Raw genomic sequence first — 14,494 nt, forward strand, 5'->3', positions numbered from 1 at the left:
GGCGGGCCGGGCGCTCCGCGCGGAGGCTCGGAGAGCGCGGGGCGGCGCGCGGCGTGCGGGTCGCGGCTGGGCTGGGCGCCGGCGCCGGCTGGCGGGGCTCGCCCGGGACTGCCTCAGGCTCGCCGAGCTCGCCGCCGGCCCGGCCCGAGGGTCCTCCTGAGCGCGCCGGCCCGCGCCCGCTCCTGCTCGACCCGCCGCGGAGCTGCGGGGGCCGCGTCCCGGAACAGCGGCCGCCAGCCCGGGGCAGTCGGCGGCCACCCCCGGGGACCGGAGCCGCGCGGCCGACACTCGCCCCGTGCCGCCTCCGCCGGGCCGACCTCCGGGCTTGGCTCCGCCGCGCCCCGGCCGCGGCGCCTGGCCCGGGTTGCGCGCCGCTGGGGCGCGGGCGGGGTCGGGGGTTGCGGGGCCGCCGCTGCTCGCCTGCCGCGCGTCGGCGTCCCGGGCCCGGCGGCCAGCGAGCATGGAGGAGAAGTACCTGCCGGAGCTGATGGCGGAGAAGGACTCCCTGGACCCCTCCTTCACGCACGCTCTGCGGCTGGTGAACCAAGGTGAGGGCGCAGCTGGCCGGCCGTTAACTGTCGCCCTCGGCCGTTGGGGCCGGGGGAGTGGTGGCCGGGGGCGCGGAGACTGGGGAGGGTCCGGAGCGGGTAGAAATGCCGGGCTCTGGGTAGGCGAACCTGTGGGGTTGGCTAGAAACAGACCTGGGGAGGCGGGAGGGGACCCAGGTAGTAATCTGGGGGCATTTGGGTGGGGACCTGGGAGAACGTGGGATACCGGGGGTGGGGGGGGAGGGAGATGTGCCTTTGGGAGGCTTGGAGGGGGCAGAAGGTTGGGGCGTTCGGCTGAGACTTGAAGATCTTTGGGGACTCGAAGATACCCGAGGGAAACTTAAGGGTAGGGGACGTTGAACATCTGGGGGCTGTGGCGGGGTGGGGGTTAAATGATCTTATCGGAGGGTAGTTTGTGAGGGACTCGAGGATCCTCGTGTGTTTGGTTTGTCCCGGGAACTGAAGAAAGAGCTGGAGCAAAATGGAAGGATGCGAGGGGATGAAATGCACACGAGGTGAAGGGAACAGGTGCTTGGATTGTTAGTGAAGTTTGAGGACCTTAGGGGAGGTTTGGGGTCAGACCCTGCGCATTTCAGAGGAGAGGGACCTGGCGGTCTTAGTGGCAGAGCCCAGTTCCTCTCCTACCCGTCTTTTTCTCCCATGCCGAGGCTATAGCCACCCTGGCAGCGTGGTCCGCCTTCCTGGGAGGGGGTGGGGGCAGCTCCAGCCAAGGATTGCAAGCTGGCCTTGGAGGGGTTGGTAGGGGAGAAGAGGCCCACGCAATTGCGCCCTTCTTGGCTTGCCTGTCTTCTCTTTGGGAAGCTCTGGGTGGGTCACCCTCGCTGGGGGCTGGCTAGGGGTGGGGAAGAGTGGGCAAGGAGTCTTTTGCTGCCTCTGCCTTTCAGCACTGCTCAGCCAGTTCAGGGTGTGAACAGCCCTGGGAAGTACAGGGCACCGGGATACAGGGACATATGGAGACGTGCCTACTACCTAGGGCGGTATTTCCTGGCTTGTTCTTCCTCCAGCTTCTTGAGTAATCTGGGATGGAAGGTAAATTAAGCCTGCCTTCCCAGGCACAGTCCTCAATTCCTTCTGTATCTGTTAATCCATGTTTTGGATAAAGATGGGTTTGGGGGCCACTGGTGTTCTTTTTTCTCTGGGTGATGGCAGAAATAGTATCTGGTCAGATCTGTTACCCTTTGCATGAATCACTCCGTGAAGTGGCAGTTTGTGGTCCCCAAGTTAAATCGGGTCTGCTGATCTTAATGCTGTCCCTGGTTCTTTTATTGTTGGAAGTGAAGGATGAGGCAGACATATTCTATTTGTATATAGATGTCTATATTTTAAAACAGCAATCTCCAGCATTTGCCTATTTCAACCAGTTCTTCGGAGTAGGGTGTGTTGTCGACTGGTGGTGGTAGGGGAGAGACTCAGTGTCTCCAAGAATTTAAACATGCATGCCGTTTGAATTGTTGAATAGAAATTGGTTTTCAGAGCTTTCCCATTTTATTACATTTGCAGACGTATTTTTATTTCTTTAATAAGGTGGGCTTGTGAAAAAGTAATGGGCTTAGATTCTTAAATTAGAGAGAAAGAATTTTCAGCTTTATTCCCATGCTCTTCTGAACGGTTCTGCACTTAGGTTTCTACTCCTTGCTTTTTATGATTTACATATATCTTTTGTTGCCTGCTGGGACGTCATTTCTATGAAAGAAATTTCTTTGTATGTTGTGTGAGATCAATGGCTTTAGAAATATTCTAGATTGTGAAATCCAGTGCATTTTTTTTTTTTTAAATAAAGAAGTTGACAAAGTTATGTTACACTCAGTTAAGGAAACAGCTTAACAAAAGTGTAATGAGTTATTTTGAAAGTTAGAATTTTTTTTTCTCTGTGCCATGTTGTTATAGTACTGTGTTGCTAATGCATTCAAAATTATTTCGGTTTCTGTTTCTACTAGTGTTGATGGTCTCTAGTTACTTGAAACAGATATTGGACAATGTTGCCATTTAGTATTTTTTTAGATGCTGAATCTGATTACCTTACTTTTTCCATAAAAAGTGTAATTTGGGTAAGAAGTACATTTTTTCACATTGAACAGTTATGTGAAAGAAGGAAAAGGTGTTATGAGATGCTCTTGTTACTGCTTAGATTACTTCAGACAAGCATGTTTTCCCCTTAACTCATAAGCTGATATCCAGAAAGCAAAGCCCTATCATTTAAAATATTAATCATGCTTAATTATGTAAGTCATAGTGCATTTCTAAATAGTATCTTAAATCTGAATCTGAATGGTTATTAGAAAACTTTGATTTTGAATCTGATAAGCATCTTGTTATTGGCTACAGAAAAGTATTTTTATTCTCATTTAACAATATTTTTTACTCTTTGCCTTGAAAAGAAACTATTTTTTTCAGAGTTTATTCTGAATCTCTATACTGGTGTTAGTGTTCTGACAGTAACTTGTGCAGTGACGATGGTCAGCAGTGAACGCGATACCTCATGTTTGCATGGAGTGTGTTCAAGTTTCCAAGTCTCTTCAGGGTACATGATGTCTAGTTCCTGTCTCACGCTTGCACCGTGGTGAGGTCGACACTGGTATCTCCATTTTTCTGGGGAGGCACCTGAGGAACCCAGTTATGCAAGCTTGTGGGCAACGGAGATATAATTTGAACTCAGGTCTTCTGTCTCTTAAAGCCATTGTTCTGCTACTTAGGTCTTCCTGCAAAGACAGAATAAACTACTTCACACATACTTATTTAAAACCCTGCAGAAATCAATGTCATTAATATGCTTGCTTCTGGTTGACTTATCTTGATTTTCTAAAAAAGTTTCATTGTGTACTTATCTAGTGGTCTTTTTAAAAAAACAGACATTGCTAGCAGATTTATCCTACAGGATTTTAATGCTCCGGCCAAGAGGCACTTTTGCATTAAAGCCCTCCTGTGACCAGTTTATTACTTTTGTAATCAACACATTATGATAATGAAACAGTTTATAAATGAGATGTTGCCATTTTTTTTTTAAATCAGTAGTTGTAAACATTGATCAATCTCCTAGCTGAATTATTTTTTTTTTCTACTAATCTTTAAGTAAGAACTTGAGCTGAGATGACATCAGGATGTGTGCTCCCAAGCTAATATAGTCTAGCTCTTATACATTTTCCAGGCTTGTGTTTCATGATGGGCATTAGTTGCTGACTTTCTTTTTATTTTCTCAGGCTAACTGCTTCCCTTCCCCCACCCCCCTAAATACTCAGTACTTTTATTTTTCTACCAAATGTAATGGTTAATGTTTACTTGATGTTAAAACTGAATCAAAGGAGATAGGTTTTGGTATCACCCCCCTTCCCCCACTTCCATGCCTGTAGAGAATTGACATTGCTGGTTCTTGCCAAGGAGGTTAATTGGAGATGAAAGTAGCGTCCCATGTTTTGTATTGTATTTGCTAGGAGGGGATGTGCTGACTCTTTCAAAAAAAACGTCTTTAGTAATGTCTTATGCATTATAATTTAATCCAGCTCTCTGGTACTCCTTTGGATGGTTTTCAATCCAAGCCAAGTAACCATTAAATAAGATTACATAACCCCGTATTTTTAATTATCTGATATAATATATGGATTGGTGGCTGATTCACTGCCAAGTTATATTTAGTGGTTGGTTACAGGGGAAGTGCAGCAGAGGATTCAAGATTAAGCTGGTCGTTTGTGTCCAGATTGATAAAGTTATCTGTTGGTATTTCAAAATAATTTTTCATCTTACATCAGTTTCTCTAGAATCAGTACTCTTCGCGTTATTCAGGATGTGTGTGGGGGCAAAAGTGTGTAAGGGGAGGATCGTTACTAGCCTGATGTGCCATGTCTCTTTGTTCAACAAAACCTGATGGCTAATGTTTCCTTTTTGGTGACCCCTTTTGGAAAATGTTTGTGATTTGCTTGACTATTGTCAGGTGTGTGGAGTAAAGAGACGAAGGAGAATGGAAATTGCAGAATTATATTTAGATGTAGTGTGTGATTCTCTGTTTCATCCAAAAGAGGCTGTGGTTTATTTAGTTTTCAATTGTTTTTCTTAGGGTTTTCAGAGTTTTTAATCATTTTTTTTTTGTTAGAAAATGGAGGGGATGCTGTTTCTGAGTTTTGTGGCGCGTGCTATGAAGTGATCCAGGGGTTGGCGTGTGATAGTGTTTCGGTATCTGGGCATTAGTGACGTGTTGCTGGAGAAGCTGCCAGGCCAGGGCCTGGGCCGAGCGTGGAGGGGCCGAGGGAGGAACAAGGGAGACTCTGCTCCTGAGACAGGAGTGTGCCCACGTGTGTGAATCCGAGAGTGAGTGTCCAACGTGGAGATGTCCTCTCCTTTCTTAAGGAAAGTCTTCAACTATCCTTCAGCTGTCCTTTTGAAGTGCCGAGTGACTAGATGGTTTAACTCAGTCAGCCTAGGGATGTATTTGAGGTTTTTCTCTGTGCTGGGTCATGTCTGTAATGTGAATACTGTAACCGCTCAGAAGTGTAGAGGTTACTAGCCCAGGTTTTCAGTTGTAGAAATTGAGACTCCAACAACTAAAGTGAGTTACCCAGGACATTGCAAAATGTCCCAGTGAAGGAACAAGCTTTGTTCTTTCCTGAACCACACTGGCCCACAGAGGGAGAGGGTCCCTTCGTGGCTGGGCTGTGATTGGAAGCCAGGTTACATGCCATCCCTTTTTATAGCTTCCCTTGGAATTTGTGCTGTAAGGGATCTCCTGTGATCATATTCTTCCCCCCGAATGGATTTAGATGGCCCATTTCTTCCCAGAGCAGCTGGTGCTTACATCTCTGGTGTGGTCGACCTTGCGCCATGTTATTAGGACGTGTCTTCCGTGGGAGAGCGTCAGCTTCTGGGTGGCTGGCCTGGGCTTCCATGGCTTGGTCTTGAGCACCTCATGGAGCTCTGAGATCTCTCCACTCCTGCCTTCTTTCAGTGTTGTGTTGCAGTTTTCACAGAGGCGGAAGACTCGGAGTGTTGTCATGGGAGGGCATCTGACCTGGGCACAGACCCAGTGAAAGGCTCTCAGTGGGATGCAGCGTGGGACCAGCAGCAGGAGGCCCCGTGCTCTTTGCATGTGGTGGGACTGTGGGGCTCTTCCCCAGGAGACGTGAGGAGATGTTAGCGGGTCTGCTTGCCATTAGACTTTTATTTACTTTTCTTCTTCTTAAGGAATTTATTAAGCCAATATGCTCTAATACAATTAGCTCTCCTTCCCTAAATTCCTAATGACAGACAAAGCCTGGAAATGTGCAGCCCTCGTTATATGGCTGAAGCCTTCTTGCCCAAAGGAGTTAATCCTCAAACTCAGAGGTCAGACAGACACCCCAAACCAGGGGAGCAACCGGGATTGCAGACTGAATGCCCACAGCGGATCGGATAGTACAAGACCCTTTTGCTTGTTGTCATCATTCCCACTGAGTGAAGATAGACTGGTTTATATTTTTTACCAAAAAATAGAAGTGTTCCTTAGCATTGGGGATAATGATTATGATAAAAGCTGCCAAATTGAGGGCCTCTTTGTGCCAGGTGCTTCCTATGCATTATCTCTAATCCTCACAAAAATCTTGCAAGGTAGGTGGTTTCCGTCCCCTGCCTGCCTCTTTTGTTTTTTTCCAAATGACTCATCTGAGTCTCAAAAATGTAAAGCAGCTTGCCCAGTCAAGGTGCACAACTTTCAAAAACCAGGCTGAAATTTGGAGTCTGCGGTGTTCTGATAGGATGCTTGAAGAAAAATAGATGCACGGATGGAAGTGGATGTTGTTTTTACAAACAAGTTTGATTATAGTAGAAGCCAGTTAGGAATTTCCACTGCTGATGATGAGTTTTTAAAAGAGGTCTCCCTGGGGCGCCTGGGTGGCTCAGTGGGTTAAGCTGCTGCCTTCGGCTCAGGTCATGATCTCAGAGTCCTGGGATCGAGTCCCGCATCGGGCTCTCTGCTCAGCAGAGAGCCTGCTTCCCCCTCTCTCTCTGCCTACTTGTGATTTCTCTCTGTCAAATAAATAAATAAAATCTTTAAAAAAAAAAAAAAGAGGTCTCCCTAAAATGTGTTTTACAAAAAGACAAGTTCACTTTTTCCCTACATTCTCCAGCAGCACTTCTCAGTCTTCAGTAAGCATTCAAGGTAAGGATTCTTAATCATGAGTATTTCAGCGGTCAGGGGGAAAATAGGAAACCGGTCGCTGTGGAAAGTCACTAAGACAATGGCTCTTTGTCTTGATGGAACCTCTCAGAGGCACAAAGCTTTTTATATTTTAATATTTATCACAGAAACATTTGGTTGAAAGGATGGTATCAGGGATTTTTAGTCAGTTTATTGTATGTTTAGAAATTCTCCATTTTCTAAAAATAGGCTCAAAAAATGGAGGGAAAAGAGTGCCAAGAACATAAAAGAACATATTCTCACAGACAATGGCTTTCCCTCTCTGACGCCAGTAGGCTGGTGGGGAGGATGTTTGACTATCTTTGCCCCATAATTGCTAATAGTAATAGTCACCATTTATCAAGAACTTTTCCTGGGTTAGATGCTCTATGTGTGTTATTGTGCTTAATTGTTCTCACACTGTTAAAGGAGTAAATCGTTTTACCTTATTTTACACGTGAGAAAAGTAAGGGCATGAAGGACAAATTATTTGCCGAAGGTCAGACAGCGAAGTGGTAAACCAGGATTCAAGTCCTTATCTGCCGCCTCCCAGACAACGGACAGCTCACCTGTGAGCACCAGCAGAGCCGGAAGCTCCCCCTCCGGCTGGAGTTTCACCTTGGACTTCCAGGGGAAGTTCTCTGCCCTGCAGCTCGGCAGAGTCATTGTCCAGTATCAGCCTGGTGGTGTGTGGGGAGGGCTGACTGCGTGCTGTGCGGAGGGGCACACGGTGGCCTGACCAAAGGGGGCAGGAGCTTTGTGACAGTGGCAGAGTGGAAGGTGTGGCGGGTGGCATTTACATGGGAACTAGCATTACTTAATAAGGGAAGAGCTGCTCCAGAGGTGGCCCTGGGATTACGGGAGGCGAAGACTTTGTAGTCAGAGCCTATGCACATTACTTATATCTGGGAGCCTTGGTTTCCCATCTTTAACACCGGAGCCCGTACACTCCTTTGTTGGGCTGTTGCTTCAGGCATGATGCGAGTCGGTGTCTAACACATGACAGGTGCTTGGTAAACGTTACCTGCTCTTTTTACACGATGGCCTGAGACCGATATGTGTCCTGGCACCACTTTCCAGACGCATAACCTGTAATAACTTAATCCTGTAGTTTCAGTTTTCAGGGTGATTTTTTGTGTTGGGATGAGTTTAGTTTTCCAGCGCAGGAAATACTGAAGGACAGACTCATTCTGGGGAAGCCTCCTTAGTGGTGGCTGGACTGTTAGCGTTGCTGGTTGACTGTCCCTGTGCAGCTCAAGGTGCGGGAGCCCCTGGAGTTTCAGGTTGCCCCCGAGCATCCATAAACAGCTTTGTGACCGCCCCTCTTAAAACATAGGTGGACACTCAGCAGCTCCTCTCCACAAGCACGAGATCTCTTGCTCTGAACTGGTAAGCTGTACATTTCCATCATTTTCAGCATTTCCATAATTTTTCACCAATCAGCCCCTGCTGCTATTTCAAGGACTTGAAAAGGTGCTCCTGGCGTATCGCTGATGTTCTTCGTCGGTGTGGTAAAGAGCACGACGATGTGAGAGCGCCCTTTCTGGCAGCCGTCTTCTGGGGGCGTCACTGTCGTGTGAGCTCCGCGGGGGAAGAGAGCGGAGCGAGCGGAGCAGGGGAGGTTTGCCCGCGGCCTCCCTTGGTCGCCGCTGGTGCTCTGCTCCCGCGCCACTAGATGGCGCAGCGCACAGCTGGTTGCCCTCCCGGCGCCCTGGAGCTTCTCGGAGCCCGCGCGGGCTTGTCCGCAGCCTGTGTTGCTTTGGATTTTCCTGCATCAGTCCTTCACGTTTCTGATTGCAGGAGAGACCCAGGAGCTCCCCTCAGTAGTGGCAGAGAAGCATGACTTCCGACCTGAAGGCACCCTCTCGAGGGCTTCAGGTGTCCCAGGCGCTGCTCGCCAGTCGCTCGGTTCATTCATCCCGGCCGCCCGCGAGGCTGGTGGGTTCTCGCCCTGCAGATGGGTCCGCGCAGGTTACGGGGTAGCTGGCCTGTGCGGGGTCACGGTGGGGGGCTTGCCGTCCCTAGAGGAAAAACGTTCCCAAAGTGTTTGAGCTGAAACTGTATCCAGGGTAAGTGGGGCACCTGGGCTCGTCCGGTGGATGGCTGCTGGCCACAAATTCATTCATTTTGTGCGGAAAATTACAGTCCTGTTGTTTGCATTGGAGCATAGGAGTCAAAGTCTTTGATTTGTGCGAGGAAGCAAACACTTGTCACAAAAGCTTTGTCAGCTGCCGCAGGAATTCCTGCTTCCTCCTGGGGTCAGGGCCTTGATCAATACCAGGTCCAAAACCTGGGAGAAATTTTGGACAAAACCACGATTACATATTTAGTGATTTTAGCAGAGCTGAATACTGGATAGAGTCCATAAGCCTTCCAAAATGTTTGCTGAGGTTTCTTTCATTTTATTCAACTAGTGTTTGTGAAGTACCCGCGGCGCTCACTGTAGCCGTGTGTTCTGGGCCAGTCATTTCCCGGCGCCCGCGTCTCCTCATCTGCGCAGGCAGGGGTGCCTGCCTAGTGCCTCACTAGGGCAGAATGACGACGATGTGGTGCTTGCTTTGTTTAAGATTTTAACGTACAGCACATATTTGTCCTAATATGAGTTCACTACACACCTTCCTCATGTATCTTTTATATCTGAATTTCCTACCTCAGCTCCTGGTTATCTACCAGTGAGTACGTTATCTGCTGGTGTTTTGTTTTTTAGATTTTATTTACTTATTTGTCAGAGAGAGTGAGCACAAGCAAGCAAAGTGGCAGGCAGAGGCAGAGAGAGAAACAGGCTCTCCACTGAGCAAGGAGCCCGAAGCGGGACTCGATCCCAGGACTGTGGGATCATGACCTGAGCTGAAGGCAGCGGCTTAACCCACTGAGCCCCCCAGGCGCCCCAAGCTGGCAGTTTTTTTCGTGCTGTCTTTCTCCTCCCACCTTGCGCCTCCTCCACTTCTTGCTGTGGGTTTGGGTGTGCCGGCAAACATGAACGGAGCAGAGTTCTTAGAGAAATCCCTCTTACGTTTTGTTTGCCCCACAAGGGCAGACCACGGCGAACTAGAAATACGGGATGAGGTGCGGATGGTTCGGTAGGTCGGAGAGGTGAGGGCTGGTTTTCAGTCACCCAGTGTGGAGTTCCCATCTCAGCTCTGCCCCTTCGTGCAGTGACCTTGGGTACATGCACCCTGCTCAGCTCAGTTTTCCGTGACTGTAAAATGGTCATTTAAAGAAGAAAACCGGGAAGCCAGTTGGAGTGTTGGAGCAGTTTACACGGGCTGCGGGGGGAGCTGTGCAGTCGTGGGGGATGTGTAGTGGCGCAGGGTCATGGGCGGCCGCCGCCTTCGTCATCGTCGTCGTGATCATCAGCATCTTCATTTCACAGTTTGTATCCGGAATCTGGGATCCAGAGAGCAGACAGGGAGCTGCACGAGCCGAGGGAACGATTGTGAGTGAGTGAGTGCCGTGGCGGGAGCAGGTGGGGGCGTTCCGGGGCTCCGAGCCTGCGGAGCGGACCCAGGGCCGGGAGGGGTGCTGCTCGGGGAGGACGCAGCTGGACGCAGCTCCCCACAGGCGAGAGGAGGTCTTGGGCAGGGACACGGACCTTTCCCGACTCCCCCAGATAATTGCTGTGTCCCGTCCCGCCACGCCCTCCTCTGTGATCCTCCACATCCCTGTGTGCCGCAGGTCTGTGCTGCTCTGTCCTCGTCCCTTCCCCGTCCCGATGTTAAGACCTTTAGGGCTTATTCCTGGCATTAAAAGCTTTCGTTTGGGAACGACTTTAAGTGCTGAGACTCCGTATGCCCATTTATTTGAGTTCACTGGTCGTTCACATTTTCCCACGCTGGCCTGCTGGCCTCTCCGTGTATCTGCGTATGTTCCTGACACTGGGGAGGTGAAGTGCCTGTGTCACCTCCCCGGGCCCCGACAAACACAAGTACCCTGGTGTGTGTTTTCTGAGAATAAGGACCTTCTCTTATGGAACTGCAGCCTAGAGCGCAGGGTCAGATTTAGGGAGTTAGTGGCCGCTTCCTACGACTGTCTCGTCTCCTGTGCACGTGCCTGTCTTGCCCTCCGCTCCCATTTCTCTTCAGCGGGTGCGGATGCGGGTGAGGATCCTGCCGAGCCTTTGGCTGTCAGGGGTCTTCAGCGGCTTCATCTGGAAGAGTTCCTGTCTTCCTTCACCGTTGGTGGGGTGCACGTTTGATGGCTACACACAGCAGGTGTTTGGGTAGACTGGCCCTGGGTTCGGGTTGTCTGTTTCCTTAATGCTGGTTTCACGTGTATGCGCTTTGAGCTGGCACGCCGCGGAGGTGTGGCGTGTCCTCCATGCTCAGATGGGGAGGCGCACCGTGTCACTGTCACGCCCTGTTCCCCGTGAGGTTCCGTTTGCTACATGGTTCAGGTGCTGCTGTTGTCTCTCCTGCAAAGATGCCGTTTTCCTTGCGGAGGGCATTTGTGCTTCAGCGGAGAGCTGCTTTGAGACTATGTCAGTACCCTGTTCCTCATGATAAACTCTTCGTCACAGACTTCAGCATCCGCTGGTGTTTCTCGGCCGAGTTCTTACTGTGCCGGCCGTGAGGTGGTGGTCTTCGTGTTCACTCACTGCATCTGCAGTGGCTGCTCGATGCTGTGCTGGGGGGACATGTTCAAGGTTTCTCTCCCTCCTCCCTCCCTCCAGGTGTCATCGATCCGTGTAAGTTCTTGACTCAACTGGTTTTAATCCTTGACTGTCACAGTATAAACTGACAAGTTGCCCCAGATTTGTTCGTTGGGGAGCCCCGTGTTCTAGCTCCTGGTCCTACTGACAGGAGCGCCCTGTGCGTCTTCTGAGTATTTTTTTTTCTTTTTTTTTTAACTTCCTAATAGCATTTTGTTCCAGGCACATCTTGTCGTTGCTGTGGCTCTAAAATCAGCCATTTCTCCCAAGTTACCCAGTTTCTCATGTGGGATGGTTGTTCACCATGTGGGTCGGGGCTGCTGGGGTGTCATTGCTTCTGGGCCCTTTGACTGGACAGCAGGAGGTGGGTGTGTGTCTGTGGGGGGTGGCCACCAGCTGCGCAGGAAGCTGCGTGGAGACCGGCAGATTCCTGTAAGAGGCCAGGAGGGGATCGTCTGTAGGCTGTGCATTCTGCTCAGCTCACTGCCGCAGCAGAAAACCAGCTGGAGATGGTATAGAACCGGTTGTGTCCTGACGACACTTCGGAGAAACAGGCCGTGTGCCGTAGTCTGCCTGCCCTTCCCTGCGCTCAGCTACGGGAGAGCAGGGACCAGGCCTTGCCTCTCTTTTCCAGTGTCATCCACACACATGGTTGTGCCCTTGGGATGAGGGGATTAATCAGTCATTCATTGTTTCTGTTGCAGACCACTCATTCCTCTTAGATGGATATTTTGGATGTCTGTTTCTTATGACATGTTGACTTGTTGGGGATTTAATTTGCAAGATGTGAGTCTTAAAAACATAGTATGGGGTTGCCTGGGTAGCTCAGTGGGTTAGAGCCTCTGTCTTCAGCTCAGGTCATGATTCCAGGGTCCTGGGATCGAGCCCCTCATTGGGCTCTCTGTCTGCTCAGTGGGGAGCCTGCTTCCCCCTCTCACCTGCCTCTCTGCCTACTTGTGATCTCTGTCAAAAAAATAAATAAAATATTCAAAAAATAGTATGCACAATATGCAAAGTAAGAAAAATAATTTCATAGAGCTCCTGGGAGTGTTTTATCTTGCCATGGTAAATTGCTTACCTTTTTCTTCCTGAAGACATCTCTCAAGACAGAGCCGGGGGGTGTGGGCGTTACGCATGCCTCTGCTCTGGTCTAGCATAGCTCCTGGTCTGGGTAGTCCTCAGCTGAAAGGCATAGTTCCAGCACCAACTGACTGGGTGAGAAATCTCAAAATCATGCTTCTTTCATTGCCTCAGAATAGGTTTTTTTCTTCACAATTTTCATTATGTAATTTATTCAAAAAAAGACCTTCATTATAGCAGTAACAGATGGGTTTTATCAGGGAGTGAACCCATTCTCAGAGACAGGTATGTTGGGCAGGACCAGCTGTTGCTGACGTGCAGTGACAAGGACTGAGGCAACGGGAACGCGCGCCAGAGAGCCGCAGATAGCAATAGCGGAAGCGTGAAGATGCAGATCGAATCCGTCTAAAGTGTCTCTGATACTCCGAAATAAATCAGATTTTAGTTATTGCTTACATTTGTTTTTTTAAGTCCCCAAATTCAAAAGTGAGTTGTCAGTGTGTGGGTGAGCAGTTCCGTTTTGTTGGCAGGCCATCTGTTGATCAGAAGAGCATGAGGTCGCTCTTGGTCCTTTCTGAAGACTGTGTGTCACCGAGCAGCTCATGGCCCTTTGGACAGTTTGGTCTAGAGGGAGAGGGGAGCTGTGCAAGTCTCTTGCCCCCACCTGGCTCTTGTCTCCCATGTCCTGAGATGCTTTATAAGATTTTGATTTGGTTAATGAGTTTTACTGCTTTTTACTCTTTCATTGTTTTAAGTATGGGGAATCGGGAGGAAGTTTTGCCTTAGTGTCTGTGTGTCTCGCACCTACTTCAGGACACCCGTGAAGAAAGCACTGTCCACCCTTTGGACATGTGGCCCATCGTGTAGGGTACCATCGGTTCAGAACAAACTCCCCGCCCTGTATTTATCGTGCCTACAAGCACTTGGAGACGCACACACGCAAACACGCTCACACACAAGTCATGTGTCCTAACAGTTCGCTGACTGTATTCTGTATCATACTTTCTTTTAGTTCCTTTTTTTGACTCTGTCAGGGTTATGCTCATAAGTGGTAAACTGGGATGTTATTTTTGGTAATAATAAGCTCTGTGAGCCTCAGTTTCTCCATCTAGAAAATGATGATGCGAAAATCTGGAAAGTGCCTGGCATCTTGTGGGCACCCCTTCCCCAGCAGCACACCTGTCCCCTCATCAAGGAGCCCTGCACAGGCACAGGGACAGACTTGACAGCCATTGTGTACTTCTCGAAGCGTTCCTTTAGAAGGCTGCACGTGAGTTCTTGGCTCCCCAGTGTCTGTGAGAGCGCCATGTCCCTTCCAGTAAAGGAGTCACAGCAGGAAATAGCATTGGGGCTTGGACAGTCAGCAAGATGCTGTCGGCACAGGAACAGCCAGATCTGTCAGTGAGACTTCAGACTCTTACTCTTTCCAGAAATGACTGTCCACCTTTCAGTGACGCTTTGGGAGAGTCCTGACAGGCTGTGTGTTTCTCCTGCCTTTCACCTTGGACTGGAGGGTGTTCTTCAGAAAAGATCGTGCTCCTCAGTGGGGCTAAGTGTGGGGACACAGCGCTGGGTCGTACTTTATTTGGGCTGAAGGAATTTTCAGCTCAGTAGGGAAGCAGCCAAGTTAAAAGATACACACAGAGCGGGGTGGTAAGCGCCACAGGAAAGACCAGCGCTGGGTCCTCTGGCACGGCCTGGGAGTGGTACGTTATCCCGACCCACGTGTGACTCCTGGGGCAGCTGCAGAGGGTGACACACCTGTGACACCGGTCAGTTAACGCCTCAGCATTGATCACAGGACGCCCGGTCAGGCAGGTAGTGTGCTCAAGGGGGCCCCTCCTCTCCTCCCTCATGTGTCCCCTGCATGGGACCCTTCCTCCTCTTTGCCGTCCTTGGCTTTATCACACTCCAGATGGTAATGACTTGTTAGGAGTTCTTTCTCCCACAACAGTCCAAGGTCGTTCAGACAGGAAACGTGACTTACTCTCTTTGATTCCCGCCCGGTGCCCAGCACAGTGCCTGGGAGATAGGGGATCTCAGTAATGTTTGTAGGAT

At 49.7% G+C, this 14,494-nt stretch overlaps 1 protein-coding gene across 3 annotated transcripts in view; it reads left to right on the forward strand.

Annotated features, from left to right (window-relative positions):
• Positions 1 to 389: 389 nt before the first annotated feature.
• The window catches only part of KHDRBS3 (KH RNA binding domain containing, signal transduction associated 3), a 186,559-nt gene continuing 172,454 nt past the window's right edge, over positions 390 to 14,494 (forward strand). For 2 of the 3 annotated variants that reach the window (XR_009403285.1, XM_059395208.1), the window contains exon 1: positions 390 to 548. Coding sequence is in view for 2 of the 3 variants with exons in the window: in XM_059395208.1 (XP_059251191.1) it covers positions 461 to 548 (88 nt within the window). In the remaining variant the exon portion in view is untranslated. Of the gene's footprint in view, positions 549 to 1,518; positions 1,599 to 14,494 lie in introns of those variants that run through there. The other variant, XM_059395209.1, reaches the window with a different exon arrangement.

Source organism: Mustela nigripes, chromosome 3 (assembly GCF_022355385.1).
Source record: "Mustela nigripes isolate SB6536 chromosome 3, MUSNIG.SB6536, whole genome shotgun sequence".
NCBI lineage: Eukaryota > Metazoa > Chordata > Mammalia > Carnivora > Mustelidae > Mustela > Mustela nigripes.